Here is a 26,186-nt window from a genome sequence, read left to right as displayed (position 1 = left end):
AGCTCCACTGTTTGCAAAAACTTGGGATAGTCAGTTACTCAAGATTCCTCCATCAGTGGTTTTGGGGGAGTGCTTTTCTTGTGTGAACCCAACACACTTCTTTCTCTCCCCTTCTTTTTCTCCTCTCCGCGAAAAAAGGCTCCCACGCATGTGTAGCACCGTGGCTTTTTTCCCCTCAGTTTGCCTCTCTGCACCATGTGTCTGCCACTCTCTCTCCATCAAATTATGCAGACTGTTCTCTTAATCCCCAGACCATTTTCCTAGGTGTTCATAATGATTTGATGTTGATCTAGCTGTGTTTGAGGGACGAGACAAGCGCAGGGTCCCCTTACTACTCACTCCACCATCTTAATTCCTCCCTCACAAGCAAAATGTTTTTTAATGTTTAAATGAACTTGTTTCTTTTGTGCCTGTCAATAAAACATTGATCCTATTTATATATAGGTCAATCTTAAATTTAAGGGATGCAATTTTGTTCTTTTAGTGTTGAATAACATGTGTAAATAGGTTTTAATTCTTGTTAAAGATAAATTAAAATCATACATTTTAAAATTCATATGTGTTAAAAAGAATGCCTGTATACTTAAAAATGCATAATCATTATTACACTGCTTATTTGATAACCCTAATTACCAGTTGCATAGTTATCAAGCCATAAGAAGGCCAAAAGATCAGGCAAAATACATGACATGATATCCATGCACTTGACTTAGAGGATATATTTCCACTTTATATTAATGAACTCTTTGGAGTCATGCATAATGATCTTTATTCGATGGCACAATTTCTGTAAAATAAAAACTCTAAGAAACTAAAATATTATTAAACTATGAGAATTTGTTTGAAAAATAAATTGCTGGTTTTATTTCACCTGTTGGGGGTGCCTGGGTGGCTCAGTCCATTAAGCGTCCCACTTCTGCTCAGGTCATGATCTTGTGGTTCACAAGTTTGAACCCCAAGTCAGGCTCTGTGCTAACAGCTTAGAGCCTGGAGTCTGCCTCAGATTCTGTGTCTCCCCTTCTCTCTGCCCTTCCCCTGCTCACACTATGTCTGTCTGTATGTCTGTCTATCTCTCAAAAATAAATAAACATTAAAATTTTTTTCAAAATATTCTTTATGTTTATTTTTGAGAGAGAGTATGAGCAAGGGAGGGGCAGAGAGGGTGATGGAGACACAGAATCTGAAACAAGCACCTGGCTCTGAGCTGTCAGCAGAGAGCCTGACTCAGTGCTCAAACTTGGAAATGACGAGATCGTGACCTGAGCCAAAGTTGGATGCTTAACTGACTGAGCCACCCTGGCGCCCCTGAAATAGTTATTTTTTCTTATTTTTTGGAAAAAGTTGATTTTTATTTATTTTGAGAGAGAGGTAGACTGCAAGCAAGGGAGGGGCAGAGACAAAATCCAAAGTAGGTTCTGCACTGTCCACACAGAGCCCGATTCAGGGCTTGAACTCATGAACCTTTATCAGATCATGACTTGAGCCAAAGTCAAGAGTTGGATGCATAACTGACTGAGCCACCCAGGTGCCCCTTAAGTAGTCATTTTTACCATTTAATATCCTCAGCATTCAATCCAAAGTTTATATGGGAAATATGAAAATACTGAATGGTACATTCTATAGCTTATTCTACTTGAAATTTAATAGCTATCTTTTATCTAAATTTAAATGTTACTCAGAAAGGTAGTGTTGTGTTTAATTTTTAAATATTTTAAAGTATTTATTTATCATTGGGGAGAGAGAGAGAGAGAGAGAGAAATCCCAAGCAGGCTCTACACAATCAAGGCAGAGCCCTAAGTGGAGCTCAAACTCATGAACTGAGAGATCGTGACCCAAGCCAAAACCAAGAGTCAGATGCCTCATTGACTGAGCCACCCAGGTGCCCCTGTTGTATTTAATTTTCAACATATGTTTTAACTTTATCATTATTCAGAATTTTCTAATAGTTCTTAAAATTTCACTTTTATAAGCTAAAAGTGATTTTTGTCTTGACTAACTTTCCTCATGGTTGCAAATAGAGCAGCATGTTTCCTCTTTTCAATGGGCAAGTGGTTCTCTTAAGGGAAGAAAACTTTTCAGAAGTTTCCTCCTGACCCCTTGATTTAAATTGCAACAGTTTTCAGCAGTAAGGTTAAAAATAAATAATTTCAAGTGTAATTATTTAACTGATTTTTTTTTTAATTTCCAGAAGTTTACAGTTTCAAGTTTCATCTTGAAACTTTTCATAAAGCAATGATATGTAGCTTAAAATATGTCCAAACATGAATAATATTGTGGGCTTTTGCCACAGCCTAACTTCATATAATGAAAGAAGTTATTTAAAAGTGTGAATTAGGTTTGGAGAGTTTAGACTTTTGCTATTATACTAATTTTACTCTTTACCCATGTATTTAGACTTTCACTATGTACTAATTTTACTCTACCCATGTATTTAGACTAAATGGACTTTAAGAAATAATGCTTTGCATTACTCATATATGTATGTATTAGATTTGCAAATGACAGTTGATTCAGTTTTTAATATTTTCCCAATTTTGCTTGTGTTCATTTCTTTAATTCCTTGCTCAGAAGAGTATAATTAAAGTCAACTTTGGTCAGTATATTAGTTTTTCTGTTGTGCAAATACCATCATTTCCATGGTCTAGAGTCTTGGCATGGCTTCACTGGGTCCTCTGCTCTTGCTCTCACAAGGCTAAAATGAAGATGTTAGCCAGGCTTTGGTCCTCTCTGGAGGTTGGGGTATTCTTCGAAACTCACATGGTTATTGACAGAATTGTTTCCTTGAGGTTGTAGGACAGAAGTATCCTTGCTGGCCGTAGCCAGGGGCTGCCCTCAGCTCCTAGAGGCTACCCACTCTTCCTTGCCACATAGCCTTCTCACAGCAAAGCAGCTCTTACCTCCAGTGAAGCTGGAGAACCTCCTTCATTTTCTCCCAACTCTTTTAAAGGTGTTAATGTGGTTAAGTCAGGCCCACACATGATAATTTCCCTTTTGTTAACTCAGAGTCAACTGAGTAACAACCTTTAACTACATCTGCAAAATGCTTTTACTTATATTATCTTGTGTTATTTAGAAGCAAGTCACAGATTTCACCTGTACTCAAGGGGAGGCAGGGGATTATACAAGGGTGTGGTTCTAGGGGGCAGAATCATGGATCCCAATTTACAATTCTGCCTACCACAAAGTGAATTATTTCTTAAAACCTATTGATCTAGTTATTTACAAAGGTATAATTACTGTATTATATGTAAGTATATAAATGTAGAATTACTATAAGTTATAGTAAAAGATGTTTGTAATGTTAAACATTCTTGCTGCCTAATTCATAATTGAGTTTATTCTGAAAATACTTTTTGTTAAAATAACATAATTCTATAATGACAGTTTTGATGGTACAACTTTCTAGAACCTTTAAGAATTTGAACTGCAATTAAGTCAAGTTTTATCTTTATTTGTTTTATCTTTATTTAGTACCTTTGGGATCATATGCCTTGATTACAATCTAATGCTGGAAGAATTCGATTCCTTATGAAAAGAGAATAAGAATATAAAAGTCTTCTGATTTAGTGAAAGGGAAAAAACTTTCAAATCATTCCCATTGTATTTTAGCTTTAGTATTTACTTTAAACTTTCAGAGTACTTTGGTATTTATGATCTCATTTTTTCATATGATATGTATATATACATACAAAGAGAGATAGAAGGTCAGAGAGGGAGAGTCTGTCTATTGTATTCTAAGCACTGGGAGATAATCTTTCAAACGGAAATAAGACACCTGCCTTTTTGGAGCATATAGTCTAGTAGGAGAAGAGATAAAACCGAAAACTAATAAAATATGGGAGCTTACATTAGTTCTAGAGGAAATTGAGGAAACAGTGTTTTGTTAGGTTGCACTCTTAGATGAGGTGATCAGGGAAGCTTCTCTGAAGCAGCAGCTCAGCCCATCAAGCATTAATTGTTCTTCCAATAGTTCTTTCGGTATCTCACGGAACTATTGTAGTTAACATGTAACATATGTTTTGTTTGTGGCATTTTATATTTATGCTGTCATGAATTTGTGGTTAAGAAGTCAAATATCCAGGGTTGCCTGGGTGGCTCAGTTGTTAAGTGTTCCAACTCTTGATTTTGGCTCAGGTGATGATCTCACAGTTCATGAGTTCTGTACTGACAGCACTGGAGCCTGCTTGGGATTCTCTCTCTCCCTCTCTTTCTGACCCTTTCTGTGTTCGTGCTCTCTTTCTCTCAAAATAAGTTTAAAAAATAAATTTAAAAAAGTCAGATATCCAGAGTGTGATATTCAAATATTTCTGTGTAAAATAGACTGACTTTCTTTTTCTTTCTTTCTTTCTTCCTTTCTTCCTTCCTTCCTTCCTTCCTTCCTTCCTTCCTTCCTTCCTTCCTTTCTTTCTTTCTTTTTCTTTCTTTCTCTCTTTCTTTCTCTCTTTCTTTCTTTCTCTCTTTCTCTCTTTCTTTCTCTCTCTCTCTCTCTCTCTCTCTCTCTCTCTCTCCTCTACTCTTCTCCTATTCACTTTCTTTCTTAATGTTTATTTATTTTTGAGAGAGATAGAGTGTGATCAGGGAAGGGGCAGAGAGAGAAGGAGACACAGAATCTGAAGCAGGCTCCAGGCTCTAAGCTGTCAGCACAGAGCCTGATGCAGGGCTCAAACTCATAATCCATGAGATTATGACCTGAACTGAAGTCAGATGCCTAGCTGCATGAGCCACCCAGGCACCCCCGGACTTACTTTATAAATATATTTCAAGATATAGTAATAAAGCAACTAATACAAAAATACTTCTCTTTTTAGGAATGGTGGAAAGCAGCAGACATAATTGGAGCGGTTTGGATAAGCAAACTGATATTCAGAATTTAAATGAAGAGAGAATTTTAGCTTTACAGCTTTGTGGGTGGATAAAGAAAGGAACGGATGTAGATGTAGGGCCATTTTTGAACTCCCTTGTGCAAGAAGGGGAATGGGAGAGAGCTGCTGCAGTGGCATTGTTCAACTTGGATATTCGACGAGCAATCCAAATCCTGAATGAAGGGGCATCTTCAGAGAAAGGTATTAGGTTATATATAAGATAATTGCAGTTCATAGAATCCTTTAAAGTAAAGATGCTGAGAACTTTGAAATATATAATCAATGTTTTTAGATAAATTTTTTTGAAAGAGAAATGAGCACAGAACTGTATCTATGAAAGTAAATATCCCATCTCTTTTGTTTATGCCTTGGTTTGTGTCTGTAAAAAAGAAAATGTGTCTTAAGTACCATTTTAATAACATTACAGTGAATGCTCAAATGCCTCCTTTTTAATTTTTTTCTTTTAAAGATAGTTCACATACATTTTTAAAGATGTATTGGACATTGGACTACTTCCGTTTGCAGGCATTCTTTATGGCTAACATTTGAGTGTATTTTATACTTCATTTTTTGGATGGTTATTGGTTGACTTTAAGAAAACCAAATGACACTTTTAGTTAGACTAATATAGCTTCTTATAAAAACCATACTTTGATCTGAAAAAAATGCCTTTACTGGAGTCTGGTGATTTAACCATAGTTTCTATGTAATATTTCTTTAAAAGGAAGAAAGTATGAAATATGGTAAATGTTTTTCCTCTGACATTTTGCAAGTAAATTTCAATCCAGAAATTCAGTTTTTTTCTTTTCAGGAATATTTCGCTTGAAAATAACTAAGATACACATATCTGTTGATTTTTAATAAACCTAGCAAATTACTTCTGAATATTCAGAATGTGTAATTCTTATTTGTTGGTCCATTTTGAAAACATTACAGATCTATTGTGCCATAGAGAAAAACATGCAAATAGCTGTACTGTAATTTACTTGCCGTTAAAAAAGTTTGAAAAGCTAATGTTTGCCCAGATTGGCCTCTTCCTTCATTTTTGCTCCAGTGTAATAAGTCTTCCCCATTTGTGAGTGCAATAGAAGATAATGTGAAGATGAAAAAAAGAATCGATATTTAAAACCATTTATAATTATAATTTTGCAATAACCTGAGAACATGATACTTCCCTGTCATGTGTACCTGGAAAATTTGGTGTTAGATTCAAACACCCGTACTATCAATTGGGGAAAGTATCTTTCCAGTGATTATAACTTAGTTAAGGACTAAGGAAAAGATTTTTTGAGTCAGATATTCCTTTCCACTTGGAAATAAATTGTTTTAAGCAGGATTCAGGAAAATATTCCTTTGTTGTGGTGGTGGTGGTTTTAATCTTAAAAGACTTTAAATCTAATGTAATAAAGTAGGCAGAGGAAGCAAGCACAAAATAACTTGGGGAAAGTATTTATAGAAATGAAGAGCAACGCTATTTAAGGACATAAAATGGGAGGCGCCTGAGTGGCTCAGTTGATTAAGTTTCCGACTTTGGCTCAGGTCATGGTCTCACGCTTGTGAGTTTGAGCCCCGCATCTAGCTCTATGCTGACAGCTCAGAGCCTGGAGCCTGCTTCCAATTCTGTGTCTCCCTCTCTCTCTCTCTCCTCACCTGCTTGTGCTCTGTCTCAAAAATAAACATTTAAAAAAAAACATAAAATGGAAAATTCTGGGTTTTTTTTTTGGAAAAGAAAGAAAATGATTAGTTTCAAGGAACAGAATAAGAAAACTGCTATAATAAATGTAGAAAATACTTAAAGATGAATTTAGTTTTCTCTTTTGAAGCTGAACTTTCATTAGAAGGGTAAGCAGTCATAGGGCTGACTACCAGGTCAGCAGCTTACTGTGCCTGGATGAACTGTTAGGAACTACAGTTTAGAAGACTATTGATAACAAATGCTTTGTGGCACATGTGTCTAAATACAATATTACTTTGTTAATTCTGATAGTTAATTTTGTCCTAGAAAAATTAAAAGTATAATACTATAATAAGAATGCTGAAATACTGGCTTTCAAAAAAAATTATGTTAATGTTTTATTTATTTCTGAGAGAGAGAGAGAGATAGACAGCATGAGCAGGGGAGGGTCAGAGAGAGAGGGAGATACAGAATCCATAACAGGCTCCAGGCTCCGAGCTGGCAGTCAGCACAGAGCCTGATGCGGAGCTTGAACCCATGAACTGTGAGATCATGACCCATGAACTGTGAGATCATGACCTGAGCCGAAGTCGGACGCCTAACCGACTGAGCCACCCAGGCGTCCCTGAAATACTGGCTTTCAGAACACATCCTTAAGTATGGCGCATTCTATATCTAGGGATAGGAAAACAAAATGATTTTGAAAATTAATAGTCCTGAGGTACAGTAATATTTACTATTAATGCTTTGAAACATCTCAACATTAACGAACTTGATAAGGCTGGCGGTGATTCTGGTAGTACGGTATTACTTCTCTTCATTTAGACCCTGAACAATAACACAGAATAGAAACCTCCCTGGAATGAGAACTTGAAATTTTAATGATGTGCTGGTCCTGCATAGGGTTAGAAATATGGGCAAATTTATTTATAAGAATGGAAATTTTTGCTTGTGGTCCTTGCCAAATTTTCCAGTCTGGATCAAAACCTTAATTCCAGTGGGCTTATTTTTCTGTAGGTAAATGTTGCCTTCCAGTCTTTATTGGTTTATAGTTTAAGAATTGGAAGAGGAGATATTAAGCTTTTGATCACTTTGATTAGCTGACTGTTTTTAATATGCAGGCGATCTGAATCTCAATGTGGTAGCAATGGCTTTATCAGGTTACACAGATGAGAAAAACTCCCTTTGGAGAGAAATGTGCAGCACTCTACGACTACAACTAAATAACCCCTATCTGTGTGTCATGTTTGCATTTCTGACAAGTGAAACAGGATCTTATGATGGAGTATTGGTAAGCTAATTTCTGTTGGACGAGACTCCTTTTAAAATAAAAGTTTTTTATCTAGCCTTGGTAAAATTTTCAAATGTCCGTTGCATAAAAAGTTGTTACATTTTAAAGTATTTTGTATTTAAAATAAAGTATTCTTAAATATTTTTGAGCAGCTCTTGAATATCATTCTACAGTTAGGTAGCTGATTACAAACTTGATTTTTTAAATAGTTTTAACAATATAATTTACAGATGTAGAGGGCATAGGATTTTATTCTTTAGCTTAAGAACAGCTCTAGAATTCTACAACTATATAAACATAAATTTTATATTGAAATGCATTTTTTTAAGTTTATTTATTTTGAGAGAGAGTGAGTGAGAACAGGGGTGAAGGGCAAGAGAGAGAGAGAGAGAGAGAGAGAGAGGGAGAGAGAGAATCTCAAGCAGGCTTTGCACTGTCAGCACTGAGCCCCGACATGGGGCTCAAGCTCATGAACCATGAGATCATGACCTGAGCTGAAGTCAAGAGTCAGATATTTAACTGACTGAGCTACCCAGGCACCCAAAATGCAATGTTTTTAGAAGTGTGTGTTTTTGTTTTTAGTTAAGTAAACAAGCACATGATCAATTACGATTAGAATGACCATGTATCTTATCTGAGTTAGTATTTGCATTCTCAGACATATATATACAGTTTGGAAGATCTATAATCACATTACTTATATGAACTGTTTCAGTTGTTCATTATTTGGTCTTTCATTACTTTTTTCTCCTGCTTTACTCACACACACACACATATATATATATATATATATAATCACCAAATAGGTTCTTTACACAAAGACAGAAAGAGTGAAATGAGATGTGCTTATCAGTTTCATTTATACTGTTTTAAGCTTCACATTAGTAGTATAGCTTTTTGTGCATTGTTGGACTTCTTTCTACCACTAAAAAGAGCTTTCTAACATGGAACTTATTTCTGTGTTTGCCATTATAACACTTCATATAAAAGACACAATGCTTGGATGATTGATTTAAGTGTCAGTCTGTAAGAATTAAAAAAAAAACAAAACCACCATGTGTTTTATTGAGGTATCTTAATGAAAATATTAATAAATGTTAATGTCTATTTTTTGGCAGTTCATTAGTTTATGAATTTTGTCCATTAACTTCTTTTCTTTTAAAATTTTTTAAATGTTTATTTTTGAGAGAGAGAAACAGAATGTGAGCAGGGGAGGGGCAGAGAGACAGGGAGACAGAATCTGAAGCAGGCTTTAGGCTCCAGGCTGTCAGCACAGAGCCCGATGTGGGGCTTGAACTCACGAACCTAACCATGAGATTATGACCTGAGCCGAAGCCGGACACTTAACCAACTGAGCCACCCAGGTGCCCCACCCCATCCATTAACTTCTAATAAAGGAACTATTGAACTTCTCTAGCCACTTCAAATTAATATCCAAGAATTTTTTTTATTTGTTTTTACTTATTACTCTTTTTTACTAAACAGAAGACTTTAAATATTGCATTTTGAAGAAATAAAGCAATTATTTTCAGGAAGTAGTAAAGTATGGTAAAGATAAGAAAAAGAAGTGGATTATTGAAATTTTATGTTTATTTATTTTTGAGAGTGATAGAACATGAGTAGGGAAGGGCAGAGAGACAGGGAGACAGAATCTGAAACAGGTTCTAGGCTCTGAGCTGTCAGCATAGAGCCTGACACGGGGCTCATACTCATGAACTACAAGATCATGACCTGAGCCGAAGTCAGAAGCTTAAGGACTGAGCCACTCAGGTGTCCCAGATTGTTCAAATTTTAAATTGATAGAGAAGTACTGTTTAAATACTGAATTTCTGTAGTTTAAATTAAGTGATCTATTATAAATACCCTTATTTCTTTATATCTAAATATGGGTTATTAGATAAGGTGTATCTTACCTTAAGTAGAAAGTTCATATTTCCAAACTCTTTTGAGAGTGTACCTAATTATACTTTATGTGTTAATAATTATAATTAGTGTGTCCTTTGTTAAAAATTGTTAAGTTGCAGTAATCTAATGAAAAGTACTGAATTTGGAAATCAGAAGATAGTCCTTGCTCCAGCATGGTTACTTCAGTTAGTCAGTTTTTTGGATTTTAGTTTTCTGAGCTGTAAAATGGGGCAGATAACATTTATAATTCTTTTCCAATCAAAATTGTAACACATGCACTGAATCTAAAGAGTTAAATCTAGTTTGTATGAAACATGTTCCCTCTTAAGGACAGTACTGTATTTTATAATTGGCAGTAAATTCTACAGTAGGTATCAGTTGAAATGATCTTATGTTTAAAGAAGGAAGACTATATTTCATAGGATGACTTCAGTGGAAATAGGATCTTTTTTCCACTTTACACTGTTTTGTATTTATCACAAAATTAATTACATTTCTACATTTATAGAAATTCAAAATATTATTTTATAATATTGACAAGCATACAAGTATATCACAATACCCCTGAAAATTTTGCCGCAGCCACCTACATAGCAGGGTTTTACCATGACCAAAGAAGTGTGTCTATTTATTTATAAGGGTATGTTTAAAAATTACCACTTTGTGTTTAGACACATGTATTGATAGTCTTTTTAAATTCAGTATTGGTATATTCACTGGCAATTCACAGATTTCAACAATCACAGATTGTTGATTAACTTAGCATCCCAGAAAAGATTTCCTCAGTTTCCCCCAAATTAACTTTTATAATGGAAGGGTTACAATGCATCTTAAATTTGATAAACTGTATGTTAGAGTTATATAAAACTGAACACTGAACTGGAATTTTTTTAAACTGAATTGGTCAGTATTTTAGATGTAAATTTTTACTTTGCAAAAATAGTAACCTTAGCATGGAATTTCCTGAGGGCTACATTGAGAAAGACATCTTAGGGGCACTTGGGTGGCTCATTCAGTTATATACACAATAACTTACTAATACATTTGAAAATAAAATAATATATTAGATATGTAATGTAGTCTGCAAAAATATAAAACAGCACCTACAAGTAACTCCTTGCTTTTTCTCTCCTTTTCAGTATGAAAACAAAGTTGCTGTACGTGACAGAGTGGCATTTGCTTGTAAATTCCTTAGTGATAGTCAGGTAAAAACTGATATAATTCTGTATTTGAAGTTATTCATATTTACTCTTACTGGATTAGGGAATTAATCTTTTTGTACAAATATGTATATGTGACATTTATATATAAATTATTCTAAAAAAGTAAAGTAATAATTTCTTTATTAGATCAAGATATTGTAAACCTGTGTATCATAACCAAAATTGCTTGTGTAAGAATGCTGACTTAATATTTTAGTTTATTTCTGCTTTTGGCCTATAGATGTTAAACTCACTTCTTAGAGATGTTATAAGAGAATTCCTTCATTTTCTATACAATAAACAAGTATTAAATGCATGTGCTACGTATATAGTGAGAGAGAAATGCATAAAAACAACCAGGAATATAATGTGCTGAGTACTACAATGAGAAAGTGCTGGGGGAACATAGAAGAATCTTGGCTATGGGTTGGGGTGGGAAGAGGCCTGGGAAGACCTTACCAAGAGATAAGTTATTTTTGACAATCTCAAAGTTCCTTTTCAACTCCATTTCTATTACAGCAAAAACTTGGCAGAATAACGAGGACAGTTCTCTTTAAATTTAAAATAGTAAACTCTCTGTAGTTCTTTTATAGAATAATTATTAAAACAATAAATATCTTGCTATTTTAAATAAGTGTTTTAAATGATCATGGATTCTGCATTGTAATTTATGATAGATGCAGACTTCTTAGAGATCATATCTAGATTTTTGCAAGGACTTTGTTTTTAAAATGTTTTCCATAAATATAGCACTATTCTAAAAGTACAAGTTTTGAAAGTACAAAGTATATAGTGAAACATACTACAGAAATATCACTTTGAATTTTCCAGTTAAATAGGTATATTGAAAAGTTGACCAACGAAATGAAAGAGGCTGGAAATTTGGAAGGAATACTGCTTACAGGCCTTACTAAAGATGGAGTGGACTTAATGGAGAGTTATGTCGATAGAACTGGAGATGTCCAAACAGCAAGTTACTGCATGTTACAGGTTAGTGCAGTGTGGCAGCAGCTTAAAGAAAAATAGTGCTTAACCACCCTCCTCCCTTATTGAGTGGTTATGCCTTTTGTGTGCTTAGGATCTTGAGAGGGCATTTAACTTTAACCCAATCTCTTGGTCTGTAGAGGACTTCTACCTTATCTTACTGAGTTATTCCTTTCATTTTGGACAGTTTCAGTGTTGAATTTATATAAAGTTCAAATGGAGCAGAGAAACTTCTCTCTAGTTTGTCCAGTTGACAAAATTATACCTTTTGCAAAAGGAGTTGTCTTTCCCTGAACTACAGTCTCACTTGAAGTGCAGAAGGCAAGTTATATCACAACTCTCTTAACACTCATTTTCGCTTTTTGTAATCAGTGGGCATGATTTGGGGTAACCAGTTCATCAATTTACTCTGTTTTCACTGTCCAGCAGGTAAAAACAGATTTCTGGCAAAGGTTTCCTTCTGCTTTACTTTTGATAGAAATACTGTGAAAATTTAGAGTATTTCCCAGAGATTTCCCATAGCCCTCCAACTCTTCTTCCCCTCTCATGGTGTGCTCTTTCCTGTCTGCATCCCTTCATACAATATGATAGCATGCTGTATATGGGGTAAACCTAGTAAAATGCCCCTCCCCCACCCTACCTTCTCAGGAACAAATCTAGATACTGGTCCACAAACCACACTATAATATACTTACCAGCATATCAGGCCGCTGTCCATGGAAGAAAGGGTGTTTATTCTGTGACATAATGCATAGTTTTTTTCTGACTGAAATGAGATTACATCTGTTAAATCACAGTGGAGGAATATGGCTATCAAGTACAAATGAGTTGATAACTTCTTAACAAGATTTAAAAATGTATTTAATATACAGACAGTGTATAATTGGATCTTGCTTTTTAAAAAAATCCATTCTGGGGGCACCTGAGTGGCTCAGTTTGTTAAGCATCTGACTTCAGCTCAGGTCATGATCTCACAGTTTTGTGAGTTTGAACCCCATGTCGGGCTCTGTGCTGACACCTCAGAGGCTGGAGCCTGCTTCAGATTCTGTCTCTCCCTCTCTTTCTCTGTTCCTCCCCCTCTCATGCTGTCTCCCTCCCAAAAATAAATAAAAACATAAAAAAATCCATTCTGATGTTTCCCCGTTTATATTTATATGATCAAGGTTAAGCCTACCATCATGCTGTTTGTTCTCTGATTTTTCCTTCTTCCTTTTGTTCTTCTGTCCCTTTCCTCCCTTCTTTTGGGCTAATTGAACATTTCATTGTTTCACTTCACCCATTGGCTTTTTAACTATTAACCCTTTCATTATCTTTTTAATTTTTTTTGAAGTAGTTCCTCTCGCTCTAACAATAATGCATCCCTACCTCATTAGTCTACATTTTACCCCCTCATACTTCACATTTCACGCCTGACGTATCATGATTCATACTTTTTTACCGCACACCTAACATTTCCACTTTGGCTCCATACTTCACACTTTTCAGATGTTACAACAGTGTAATTCCATTTACACATCTCCCTCCTTTGTCCTATTATTTTACTTCTATATACCTTATAAACTCCAGCTAATAGTGTTATAGTATTTGCTTTGAACAGTCACTTGTCTTTTATGTAAATTATGTGAAGAATGAAAACATGGACTTATTATTTATTTATTTACTTATTTATTTACCATTCCTGGGACTGTTTATTTCCTCCAATAGATACAAGTTTCACATTGTATTATTTCTCTTTGGTCTTTCTCTCTGGCATTACTTGCAATATAGTTTAATGGGTGACAGATTCTCTCAGCTTAATCTTAACTGGAAATGTCTATTTCACTCTTTCTTTCAGCACTCGAAAGGTGTGGTTTCATAGTCTTCTGGTCTCCATTGTTTACGAAGAGAAATCAGCTATTATTATTGTCTCCCCTGTATAATTTTTCCTTGGGCTGCTTTTGATTTTTAGCAGTTTACCCTTGATGTTTAGTTGTAGTTCTTTTTGTCCTGCTTGTTGCTCACTGAGCTTCTTGGATCTGCAAGTTAGTGTTTCTCTTAAATTGCAAACTTCTTCAGGTTGTTTAAATGCTATCATTTGTTCATTGACTCTTATGTCACCTGATGAGAAGATTTTCAGGGGATTCTTAATTTCAGCTCTTGTATAGTTTAATTCTAGAATCTTGATTTTTATATATTTTACATTTTTTACTCAGATCCCTATCTTTACACTGATTAAAATACTTTTCCTGGGGCATCTGGATGGCTCAGTCAGTTAAGCGACTCTTTTTTTTTTTAATATATTTTTTTAATGTTTTATTTATTTCTAGGAGAGAGAGAGAGACAGCGTGACCAGGGGAGGGTCAGAGAGAGAGGGAGTCACAGATTGAAACAGGCTCCAGGCTCTGAGCTGGCAGTCAGCACAGAGCCTGACGCGGGGCTCGAACCCACGAACCGTGAGATCATGACCTAAGTGAAAGTCGGACGCTTAACCGACTAAGCCACCCAGGCACCCCAGGCGACTGACTCTTGATTTTGGTTCAAGTTATGATCTCGCAGTGCTGGGCTCTGTGCAGAGTGTGGAGCCTTCCTGAGATTCTCTCTCTCCCCTTCCTCCATTCACATGTACAAGTGTGCTCTCTTCCTGTCTCTCTCAAAATAAATAAATAAACATTAAATAAAAGAACAAAAGACACAAAAAAGCAAAACCCTACTTTTCCTTTAAGTCTTTGAACATATATCTAATAATTGCATTTAGGATTTTTCCTGCTAACTCTCGTAACGTGGGCTATTTTAGATACAGTTTTTGTTGACCGCCTTTTTCCTTGACTTTAAACTGTATTTACCGTGTATTTCTGGTGGTTTTTCATTTGAATACTGGATGTTGTGTGTAGTGCATTATAGAGATCTGGGTTCTTTTGCCTTTTCCTGAAGAATGTTGGTTACTGCTTTTGGAAGTTCAGGTATTAGCTGCTTACTTTGGTCTTAGATTTTCTTACTTTGGATGTATGGAAAGCCCGGTTATTTCTCAAGCCTTCCCACTCATAATCTCTGAACTGTTTACATTGCAGATTTTCTTGGAGCTTAAATTTAGGTTTATTTGGGGGCAGATCTAGAGAGGACTTATCAAATATGAATTAACCAAATTCTTTCTTAGTTTATTCGTACTGCTGTGTAAGGGGAAAGTGTGGGATATGAAGATTTATTTTTTTCTGTGAATTTTCGTTTTAAACTAGGGATTATATTTTTATTTTAGTTCTTAGTTCTGGCCAGTTGGTCATTATTAGGACTAGAGGAGATGTTTACTTTTTTTAACAAATGAAATTGTCAGCCAAGAGTTTCTCACGTACTCATTTTGCTGAATTTTACTCTGGTAATTGAAATTAATACCTAATTAATAGGTGAAAGATAAGCTTCTTCTGTTTTGATAGAATGTCAAAAGATAGATTGTCTATTAACTGTTAGCAGGTTTCTTCCCTTTTTCCATAAGAAAGATGCTAAGTTCTAACATTTTACTTTTCTAACTGGTTCCCTAAAACTGGGAAAACTGGGCTTCATATTGATGCCTGTAGCATCATTGGAGGCTGATACATTCTCTACTTTCTTCATCATGTGAACTTAAGGAAAATATCCTGGACAGGGCTAAAAGCATAGCACAGGTGAAATGTGAAATGTCACAGCTGCCAGGGAGAATACAGCTTTAGGAAGAGTCTTACTGGCAAGAAATTGAAGTTTGTAATGAGAAGAAACCTAAAGTAAATTTAAGGTAAAGAAAGTGTTGCTTTTCACTGTGGCCTAGGGGCAAAGGAATGAAGAACATTTTTGTTTTGTTTTGTTTGTTAAATTTTAAGGTAACAAATGTGTTTTAATTGAGGGCAAGAGAGAAATAGGTTTAACTTTCAGATAAATAGATATACAAAAAAAGCATCTCCATTCACAGTACACCGCCAGATACAAAGGACAGGACTCAGTATTATTTTATATGTAATGGAGCTATTTTGAAATTTTTTTTAATGACTTATTTTTGAGAGAGACAGAGACAGAGCATGACCTGAGTAGGTAGGGGTAGAGAGATAGAGAGAAGGAAACACACAGTTTGAAGAAGCCTCCGGGCTCTGAGCTGTGAGCACAGAGCCTGACCTGGGGCTTGAACTCATGGACTGTGAGATCATGACCTGAGCCAAAGTCGGTCGCCCAACCGATTGAGCCACCCAGGCACCCCAAATGGAGCTATTTTGGTATGCTTTCAGATTAGATAGTAAACAGATTTTGTGAAGGCATAAGTTTTAATTTGGGGGATAAAATATTCATATCACTTTGTACTGTATTCAAGTAGGAAGGTGAATTGTTGACTCCTCGGTCCTTAAATGTAAGTAAGAGGTACAAAATTACACTTTTCTGGCCAGGTATAATGATAATATATGTAGTACATATTTATGTCATTAGTAGAGGCCAGCTTAAAGTAAATTAAAGAAGCTTCGGTCAGTTATTTTATCTGTATCCTCTTTAGGAATCAGCTTTTGGCAAAAAGGTACCCTATTTCTTTTGTGTGACTCATACTCACATGTTACCTGGAATCCTTTGACTTAGCCAGGAAATTTTTAAACAACTGTATTAATTCATGTTTTCTTTTTAGGGTTCTCCTTTAGATGTTCTTAAAGATGAAAGAGTCCAGTACTGGATTGAGAATTATAGAAATTTATTAGATGCCTGGAGATTTTGGCACAAACGAGCTGAGTTTGATATTCACAGGAGTAAGTTGGATCCCAGTTCTAAGCCTTTAGCTCAGGTAAGTAAGTACATTATTTTGGAGAGAATCAAATTGTAACATGTACTTAATAATCCAGCTCCAAGTAGAAGTGTTTACAGCATGTTATATTGGGTAAATTTAGAGTTCAGTTTAATAAATTATTATCATTAGCTCATTCTTTTGCTTATATTAAGTTCCTGTTGATGTCTGTCTGTCCCCAACTGCACTCTGTCCTTGACCATCCAGTGTTTTCAGTCCGGTCACTTCCTGGCAGTCATCTCAGTGGTTTGAGCTTTCATCTGAGCAAACTACCACAGGCCTAGAGGATCTTAGGCAAACCTAAATCCTAGGGCTCAGGTTTTCTGATATATTCCAAGCCTTTTCAGAATCTCTTATGCTATATATATATATATATTTAAATGTTTGTTTATTTATTTTGAGAGAGAGAATCTCAAGCAGACTCTGTGCTGTCAGTGCAGTGACCACACACCGTGAGATCACAACCTGATCTGAAATCAAGAGCCAGATGCTTAACCAACTGAGCCACCCAGGCGCCCCTAAACTATTATACTATCTTGTCAATTCCATTTATGTATTAAATTTTTCTGCATGATTTATGTATAATAAGGCAGAATTTTCTTTTTTCTCTAACAGTATATACATATATCTATATGTCTAATTAAACATGGACACTTTTTTCTTTTAATGTTAGATTAAAAATCCGTAGCTCAGTTATCACATAAAGCACATGACATGAGATCACTGTATCTAAATTCAGACATTAAATATCAGGTATATCCTCAGTGTGAGCACTGGATGGTGCTATTTTCTTATTTTAGAAAGTTGAGAAATTAGTGATTATATTAAAACAACCGAAATTTTTGTACAATAGTATTACATGGTAATATTTGTTACTAATCTATATAAGTGTTTAAGAGCTGAGGAATTTAACGTAAAAGCAAAATGAACAGTTTCTGTTGCTATTATTCTAAAATTCTAATTATTTGACATTATAGGATCCTTAGCCCCTTTTGTCTCAGGAATAGAGTACTTTCTTTATGAGAAAATTTTGTTTAGGAGATTAAATCATTGAACTTTGGATCAGAAATTAAAATGGGTTATTTTATAATGTTCCATTGTGAATTCAAAAGTCTTTGTTGGGGCGCCCGGGTGGCTTAGTCGGTTAAGCGTCCGACTTTCGCTCAGGTCATGATCTCGCGGTTCGTGGGTTCGAGCCCCGCGTCAGGCTCTGTGCTGACTGCCGGCTCAGAGCCTGGAGCCTGTTTCAGAGTCTGTCACTCCCTCTCTCTCTGACCCTCCCCTGCTCACGCTGTCTCTCTCTCTCCTAGAAATAAATAAAACATTAAAAAAAAAAAAAGTCTTTGTTATTTCCAAAATGTTGTTATCTAATATTTCCAAGTTTTTCTACAGATACCGGTGGTAATAAGAAAAATAAAACTAAACAGAGGTAGCAGAGAAGGACTCAAATAACATAACCGCTAAGTGGAAATCTTAAATGAGGGCTGGTCAAACTTAGCAGATACCAAATGACTTTATAATGTAAAATAAAGGTTAACAATTATTTAAGAGTAATTTGATACTTAGTCCTCCTTTCATTTTGTATAGGTTTTTGTGAGTTGCAATTTTTGTGGCAAGTCAATCTCCTACAGCTGTTCAACTGTGCCTCATCAGGGCAGAGGTTTTAGTCAGTACGGTGTCAGCGGTTCACCAACAAAATCTAAAGTCACGAGCTGCCCTGGTTGTCGGAAACCCCTTCCTCGATGTGCGCTTTGCCTCATTAATATGGGAACACCTGTTTCTAGCTGTCCTGGTATGACATAATTCTATAATTTTCTGAACTGAAATCATTCCTGTATAATTGATTTAATGTTGTAAATAGAAGACATACTAGGTTGATTTTATATTGTTTCTAAGAGCAAGCCGCTTTGCTGGCTTAAAGGTTTTGTATTTCCTGTAATTTATAAAATCTATACATTAAAATTATAACCTGTATTCATGATATCACAAGTAATCTCACAAATGCTGGCCAATTTAAAGTTCATGAAAAGGGTTTAACTGTTAAGTAACCTGTAATTATACTATTTTCTTATCACTTTTTCTAAGAGTTCCCTCCAATTTTATGTTTAAAAGTCAGTGTGCCCTCATTTATTAGCAAGTACCTTGTACTCATAAAGAGCTTTTCTTAGTCCCAAAGCACTTTCACATTCTCTCTTACATAATCTTCAAGGTCTACCTGTGAAATACATAGAGAAAGTGTTAGTCTAGAAGTCAGATCCCTTTACTTCCAGGTTTTGCCGCTGCTTCTGCTGGATATGTCAGCTAACTAGTAAATATATATATTTTTTAATGGTTAGAAATATTAGGATTATTGTTGACTGCTTATAGTAAACATATAGAAAAAATTTTTGAAAACGGTAGATAATTGAATATTATGTGTCCAGTGGCAAGAAATATTCTAGCTATTTTTGTAGCTTGAAAATTATACTATGGCAAAAATTTTAATTAAAAACATTTGAGTATTTAGCACACTGATATAATCAAGTACTGGATATGGTGTCAGAATGCCTGTTTTATTCTTCCTCTGTGACAGTCTGGGACACTGAGAGTTATTTTATCCTTCTTTCATATAAGGTGTTAGATAGAGATCCTTTCTAGTTATGAAATTTTATAATTTGACTGCAGTTGGTTCATGTAAATAGTTCATTTGTTACATTAACATCTGTGAAAGAGATTTTCTGGTATCATTGGCTAATTATTTTTCAAGTTTGATGCCTTTAAGCAAATAAAGGCAATTTGTAATATTTTCAAATTTATATATTAGTTCTAATTGAAATTTCAGTCAAGGATTTTCATTTTATATATTGCATGTTGATCATTTTTATGGTCCCAACACTAGTAAATAGAAGATAGTTTGAACTAAAAATCTACAGTGAAAGAACAAGGAGGCAAAATATTGCATAAAGAAGTTCTATATGAACTGGAATACATAAAAATAATTAAATTTGGTACATCTTTCACACCATTACCTCAGGAAGCCATAATGGCCTGAGTGCTATTATTTTTTGCTAGATATTTGCTTTTCAATCTTTTTTATTTTTGATATAGGTAAGAAAGGATAAAATCAGCTTTCTAAAATTTGAAGGAAACTCAAAACATTTTACTGTCTCTGATATGGAGACTTAATTTAATAAATATTCAACACTCAGGTTTATAAAATCTTAACATTTTTCCATATTTGCATCAAAAATGTTTTTCTTATTTTGCTTCAGTAATTTTTTTTATATAATATATTTTTGAACACTTGCTAAGATAAGGCTGTATGTTGAGCTCAATCAAAGATCCTCATGGAGTTTACAGTGTACAATAAGCATGGATAAAATAAGAAATGGTATGTTTAAGAAAAGAAATAATGGTCCAGAATCCCTTATCTATCATTCCAAAACCTCTAAAAAGATCTGAAATCCAAAGTTTTACACTATACAGACAAACAAAAGAACCCGTTCAGAACTGACAGAAGGCTGTTAGGGTCTTTGATTACAGGATGCTGCCTCAGACTTTCCTTGAGTTGTTATATAGTATTTGCTCACTATTTTCCTAAAATCCCAAGTTTTCTGTATTCTGAAACACATTTAGCTTTCCGGGTTGAATAAGGAATATTGTATAAAGAAAGTGTTATACTTCCATTTGAAGGACATTTAGAAAACTTCACAAAGAATATGCCATTTAAGGTGGTCCTTTAAAAAAAAGTTTGAGAGATTTAAATATGTGAAAATTTTAGAGAGACCTTCCCAGGTTGTAGACAAAGAGTCAAAAGCATAAGCAAGGGTAAAGAGATTAGTAAGTGTTAGCACTGAGAGTATATGGGAACTAGCAGTTGCATCTGGATGACCAGGGCCTCTGAAGGAGACTAATAGGAAATAGTGAGGGCAAATTAGGGAAACCTGGTCTTTAAAGGATTGCTCAGCTGAGTTAATTAACAAAATACAGCTGATCTTTGAACAGCATGGTGGGGGGTTAGTGGAGCCAACCTCCAAATAGTCAAAAATCCAGGGATAACTCTTGGCTCCCCCAAAACTGAACGACTAGTAGCTTACTGTTCACTGGAAGCCTTACAGAAAAGATAAATAGTCGGTTAACACATATTGTATGCTTTGTGTATTATATACTGTATTCTTACAGTATATGTTAGGAAAATAAAATGTTAAAAAACTCATAAGGAAGAGAAGATATATTTACCATACTGTAAAACAAATCCACATGTAAGCAGATCCATATAGTTGAAACTCATGTTTTTCAAGGGTCAGCTATAATAAGCATATTCTTTTTTTAGTATGTAAAATCAGAAGACTCTGGGTTCCAAAATAAGACAGGGCTTAATAGAAATGCTAGCTGAAGGTAGTTTAAAGATTGAGATATACACATTCCCCTGTTGCTTTGCCTACAGTTAGAGATATCCATCCATCATGCTTTGGGTCTGTAGCACTTATCTTTGTAATTCACTATGAATATTTTAAAAGTTACAACTATTTGATCTTTTTTGAGTATAGTTGACACACCCTTTACGTAAGTTTCAGGTAGGTGTACAGTTTAGTGATGTGACAAGTTTATATGTTATATACTATGTTCACCACAAGTGTAGCTACCATCTTTCCTGTTACCTCACTATTACAGTATCATTGACCGTATTCCTTATATGTTCTGCCTTTATTCTTGTAACTTAACCATTTCATTACTGGAGGCCTGTATCTCCCTCTCCCCTTCCCATTTTGCCCAACCTTTCCCATCCCTCCCTCTGGCAACCATCAGCTTTATTCTCTGTATTTATACGTCTAATTCTGCTTTCTTTTTTAAGAATTTTTAAAAAATTTATTTACTTTGGGAGAGAGTACCAGGAGGGGAGGGGCAGAGAGAGAGAAGGAAAGAATCCCAAGCAGGCTTTACAGGCTTTACAGGGTCAGTGCAGAGAGAGAGAGAGAAAGAGAGAGAGGAGAGAGTAAGAGGGAGAGGGAGAGAATCCCAAGCAGGCTGTACAGGGTCAGTGCAGAGCCTATGTGGGGCTCGAACTCATTAAACTTGTGAGATCATGACCTGAGCCTAAATCCAGAGTCAGATACTTAACTGAGCCACCTAGGTTCCCTGATTCTGCTTTTGTTTGTTTATTCATGTTTTTTAGATTCCATTTATAAGTGGAGTTGTATGGTATTTGTCTTTCTCAGTCTGACTTGTTTCACTTAGCCTGATACCCTGTAGGTCCATCCATGTTGTCTCAAGTGGCACAGTCTCATAATTTTTTATGGCTTATAGCTTTGTAATATTCCATTATATATGTATACCACATTTTCCTTATCCGTTTGTCTATTGATGGACCCTTAGGTTGCTTCTGTGTCTTGGCTATCGTAAATAATCCTGCAATAAACATAGGAGTGCATGTATCTTTTTGAGTTAGTGTTTTCATTTTCTCTGGGTAAATTCCCAATGTTGGAATTACTGAATGATAGAGTACTTCTATTTTTAGTTTCTTGAGGAACCTCCATATTGTGTTCCCCAGTGGCTGTACTATTTGCATTCCCACCAACAGTGTATGAGGGTTTTCTTTTCTCTACATCCTCACCAGCACTTATTTTTATATTTTTGATTCTAGCCATTCTGACAAGGGTCAGATCTCATTGTGGTTTTGACTTCCATTTCCCTGGTCTTTTCATATGTCTGTGAGCCATTTGTATGTCTTCTCTGGACAAACATCTGTTTGGATTCTCTGCTTATTTTTTTAATAGGACTCTTTGTTTTCTGGTTCAGTTATATAAGTTTCTGATAAAGGGTTATTAATCCTTTATCAGATACATCGTTTGCTAAAGCTATTTGATCTTTAAGAAGCCTTTTCACATGGCATTGAGGTAGACAATAATTTCAGCTTCATCAGAGGAACATAAGGAGTGAGCTGTTCTGGATTCAGTCTGCTTTCTGTGTCTTAGAAGTTACAAAAACAAAGTGAAAGTTACTAATGAACTATACACAATATAAAATAGTTTATCTTTAAAAGGTCTATATTAAAAAAATAAAGGTCTGTATTTTATTTTTGTCTTCTTCTCCCTTTTCATTGTTAATCATTTTTATGAAGCTTTTAGGAAGAATTTCAGTGTATTTACATCTTAAATTCTTCAATCCACCTATATATCCTTTCATCTTAATATCAGTAAGCAAAAACAGATGGACATTTTAAAAAACTATTTGTAAGACTATCTCTTTGGTCGTTAAAGTGTGACCAGCAATAGTCTAGGTAAAATTATGAACACAGCATCATGTGTTATTAGGTACACGGTTGCTCAGCTAAACTTAATTCTTACTCATTTTTTTTCTATTCTTGCCTCTAATTATATATAATCTTAAAATATTTTAATTTGATCTGTTTTAGAATGAAAAAAATTAAGGTGGCCAGAATTAATCGAATGAGCATTTTTTGAGTACTAAAAGTTATGTAAATGTGTGTATGAAAATATACATGTATAAATATGCATGTGTAATAAAACATTTTTTAATTTTTTTTTGTGAACTGTAACACAATTAGTACATATATCATGTACCGTAATAAATCAAACATCGGTGAAGCCTCTAGCCTGCTTCAGATAACACTGTCTATACCACTGCCTTTGCTCATTATTGCCTGCCTAATCCTACCTCTTTCCTCTTCCCCAGATGTAAGTGCTGCCCTAAGTTGTGTGTTATTTGGTTTCTTGCTTATCTGTATGGTTCTATCACATGTTTCGTTTTGTCTGTGTTTTAAATTCCGTATGAGTGAATCTTCTGGAATATATCCTTTGACTTACCTTTTTTTGTCAACATTGGTTTTCTTTTTTTACTTTTAATTATGTTAATGAATATACCTGTAATCTTCACATTTTGTTAATATTTGGTATTCCATTCATGACTCCAACACAGTTTTTCCACTCTATTATTGATGGATACTTTGGTTGTTTCTGGATTTTTACTATTACACACAATACTGTTATGAACATTACTGCATACGACTCCTTTGTGCATGTACATAAGTTTCTCTAGTGTATATATCTAGAAGTAGAATTGCTAATTAATACTGTTTGCTAATGTTTTCCTTTGGATTTTTATGTCTATTCAGGAGAGCGATTGACCTATAATCTTCCTTTCATACATTATCTTTGCTTCTTTTAGCAAAGTTATACCAGCATCAGGAAGTACATTGGGAAATTTTCTCTTTTCCTGTTCTTTGGAAGAGTTTGTATAGATGCAAATTACCTGTTCATTTAGGTTTTAGTAGAACTCACCTGTAAACTGGGCTTGGTATTTTCTCTGAGAAGATTTTAAACTGACTATTTTTTGAAGGTTGTTAATTCAGATTGCTTCTTAGTGGGTTTGATAATTTATATTTTTTCCTTTTTTTGACTATTAAAAATGTAAGGAAACTAACGTTATTCAATAGTGTTTTCAGTCTAAACTAGATTGTAGGATTAAAGTAGCTATTTCAGTATTATATATGATTTGTATTTTAACCTAGTTATAGAAATACCTTTTAAGTTAAAGCTTTGAATAAAATCTTGTGATATAGTTAATGAAGATGATTTTCTTTGACCCATAGGAGGATCCAAATCAGATGAAAAAGTAGACTTGAGCAAGGATAAAAAATTAGCTCAATTTAACAACTGGTTCACATGGTGTCACAATTGCAGGCATGGTGGACATGCTGGTCATATGCTTAGTTGGTTCAGGTAATCGGCACATTTCTTCTTTAATAGGCTTGGAGTTAGAGGAGATAGAGCAGATGGCCTTTTAAGTAGTTCAGGTTTATATAGCCGAAGGATAAATTTCTTTTTCACTGTCACTGGAGTTAACAAAGATGGTGTCAGCATTTCTATCATTAGATATCCTATGTAATCTGAAACTATAAAATTAAGACTTATGTAAGATAGTTTAAATATTATGTATGGGTTAAATGTTTGAATTTAGAGAGATGATACATTTACAGTTTTTTACAACTAAATATCCAACCATAGTGTGTAATTGAAATTAGAAATTAAATGATGGAGTATACATATCAAACTACTGTATCAGTTACCTTCTAAATAAACTTGTTATATAGTAAGTATGCCCTTGATCCACTGGACACTCAAGCCATGCTTAACTTCTGCTTTAAATAGTGCCAGTGGCCCTTTCTCATCATTGCTATAACTTTTATACCCAGTTTGTCACATTGGCTTTAATTAAAACTCTGAGTACATCCCTGTCAACTTCATAACTGTAAATCAGGTATCTTATATATTTAAAAGGTAAAGCTATTCACTTTTCAATAACTTTCTTCCCAGTTCAGCTTGTCATTTGTTTTTTATTTAATTCTTTGGGTTTTAATTCCTGTAATTTTTCAAATGCCATTTTGAAAATTGTATTCTACATACAGATAGGTAATACAGATAAATGTATGTATGTATATGCTTAACTTAGATTTTTAATTGTTACTTGACCTATTTTTTTTAGGGACCATGCAGAGTGTCCCGTTTCTGCATGCACATGTAAATGTATGCAGTTGGATACAACAGGAAATCTGGTACCTGCAGAGACTGTCCAGCCATAAAATGTTATCACCTAAAGAGAAACCTTCAAGTGTGGAGCTTTCTAATAGATGTCCTTCATAGCTCAAAAACGTACCTCAGAACAAGTCACTCATGACTTTCCTGTAATGGGAAAATAAATCATTCTATCAAATCAGCAATTTGATGTTTGAGTGATTTTGATGTGCTTCACAGAGACAAATGCTGCTCAAGTGAACAGAGTGTGGGCATGAATTCTGTTCAATAGGTTGAAAAAGTTCATTGTGGAAGAGTTTTATAGGGTTTGTCAAAATTATGAACACTTTGCAAGCAGAGTTTTTGGAATAACCCAAGAACAGACCATGAACCTGTATCTTCTATGCTGAAATTAGGTATCTTTTCAGTAAGATCTGTATATCTTTTAAAGTAGATTAAAAGGACCAATTTTTACCTTTAGAATTGGAGAGCCCTTACTTCACAGTGGAGAATAAATTTTATCAAGGTATGTTGGTATATATGTTTTAAGGAGTCTATTCCTTCATACACTTTCATTTCAAGATAAGAAATCTTTTGCCACAGATCATTATTGTCTTCCTAAGAAAAGCCAAAATTGAGACTGTGTCTTACAACTTTATCTCATCTGAAGAGAAAAATATGTACCATTTCAGGGGATCATGTTGTGAAATTTTAAGTTTTTTAGCCTTTTGTTTTTGAATGTTCTCATTTGTCTTCAAAGATTCTCTCCCTTCTGATTCATCATTTTATGCCCATAATCTGTAAGCATTTTACTGAACACTAAGTCTATGCAAGATTATATGTGACCAACCACTCAGTTTCCCCTACTTCAGTATGTCTCACTGTCATATTCCCTCCTATTTTGCAATGCCCTGTTGTTTCTAAGGTTGTGGAGAGCAGAGTCACTTTGGAAATAATTATACTTTAAATGTAAGTTTCTAAAACGTATA

The 26,186-nt window shown here is 34.7% G+C and overlaps 1 protein-coding gene across 2 annotated transcripts in view; it reads left to right on the top strand.

The window, feature by feature from the left end:
- MIOS (meiosis regulator for oocyte development) overlaps nucleotides 1-25,399 on the top strand; it is a 52,370-nt gene extending 26,971 nt beyond the window's left edge. For both annotated transcript variants that reach the window (XM_039256843.1, XM_039256842.1), the window contains 8 exons: nucleotides 4,809-5,063; nucleotides 7,659-7,828; nucleotides 10,873-10,938; nucleotides 11,767-11,925; nucleotides 16,532-16,684; nucleotides 18,272-18,476; nucleotides 24,276-24,405; nucleotides 25,169-25,399. In XM_039256843.1, coding sequence (XP_039112774.1) covers nucleotides 4,809-5,063; nucleotides 7,659-7,828; nucleotides 10,873-10,938; nucleotides 11,767-11,925; nucleotides 16,532-16,684; nucleotides 18,272-18,476; nucleotides 24,276-24,405; nucleotides 25,169-25,265 — 1,235 coding nt within the window. In that variant the 3' untranslated portion in view covers nucleotides 25,266-25,399. The remainder of the gene's footprint in view (nucleotides 1-4,808; nucleotides 5,064-7,658; nucleotides 7,829-10,872; nucleotides 10,939-11,766; nucleotides 11,926-16,531; nucleotides 16,685-18,271; nucleotides 18,477-24,275; nucleotides 24,406-25,168) is intronic.
- Nucleotides 25,400-26,186: the final 787 nt, after the last annotated feature.

Source organism: Hyaena hyaena, unplaced genomic scaffold (assembly GCF_003009895.1).
Source record: "Hyaena hyaena isolate Hyena2069 unplaced genomic scaffold, ASM300989v1 scaffold_590, whole genome shotgun sequence".
NCBI lineage: Eukaryota > Metazoa > Chordata > Mammalia > Carnivora > Hyaenidae > Hyaena > Hyaena hyaena.
Note: the sequence above shows the minus strand (reverse complement) of the source record. Positions and strands in the feature narration are given on the sequence as shown.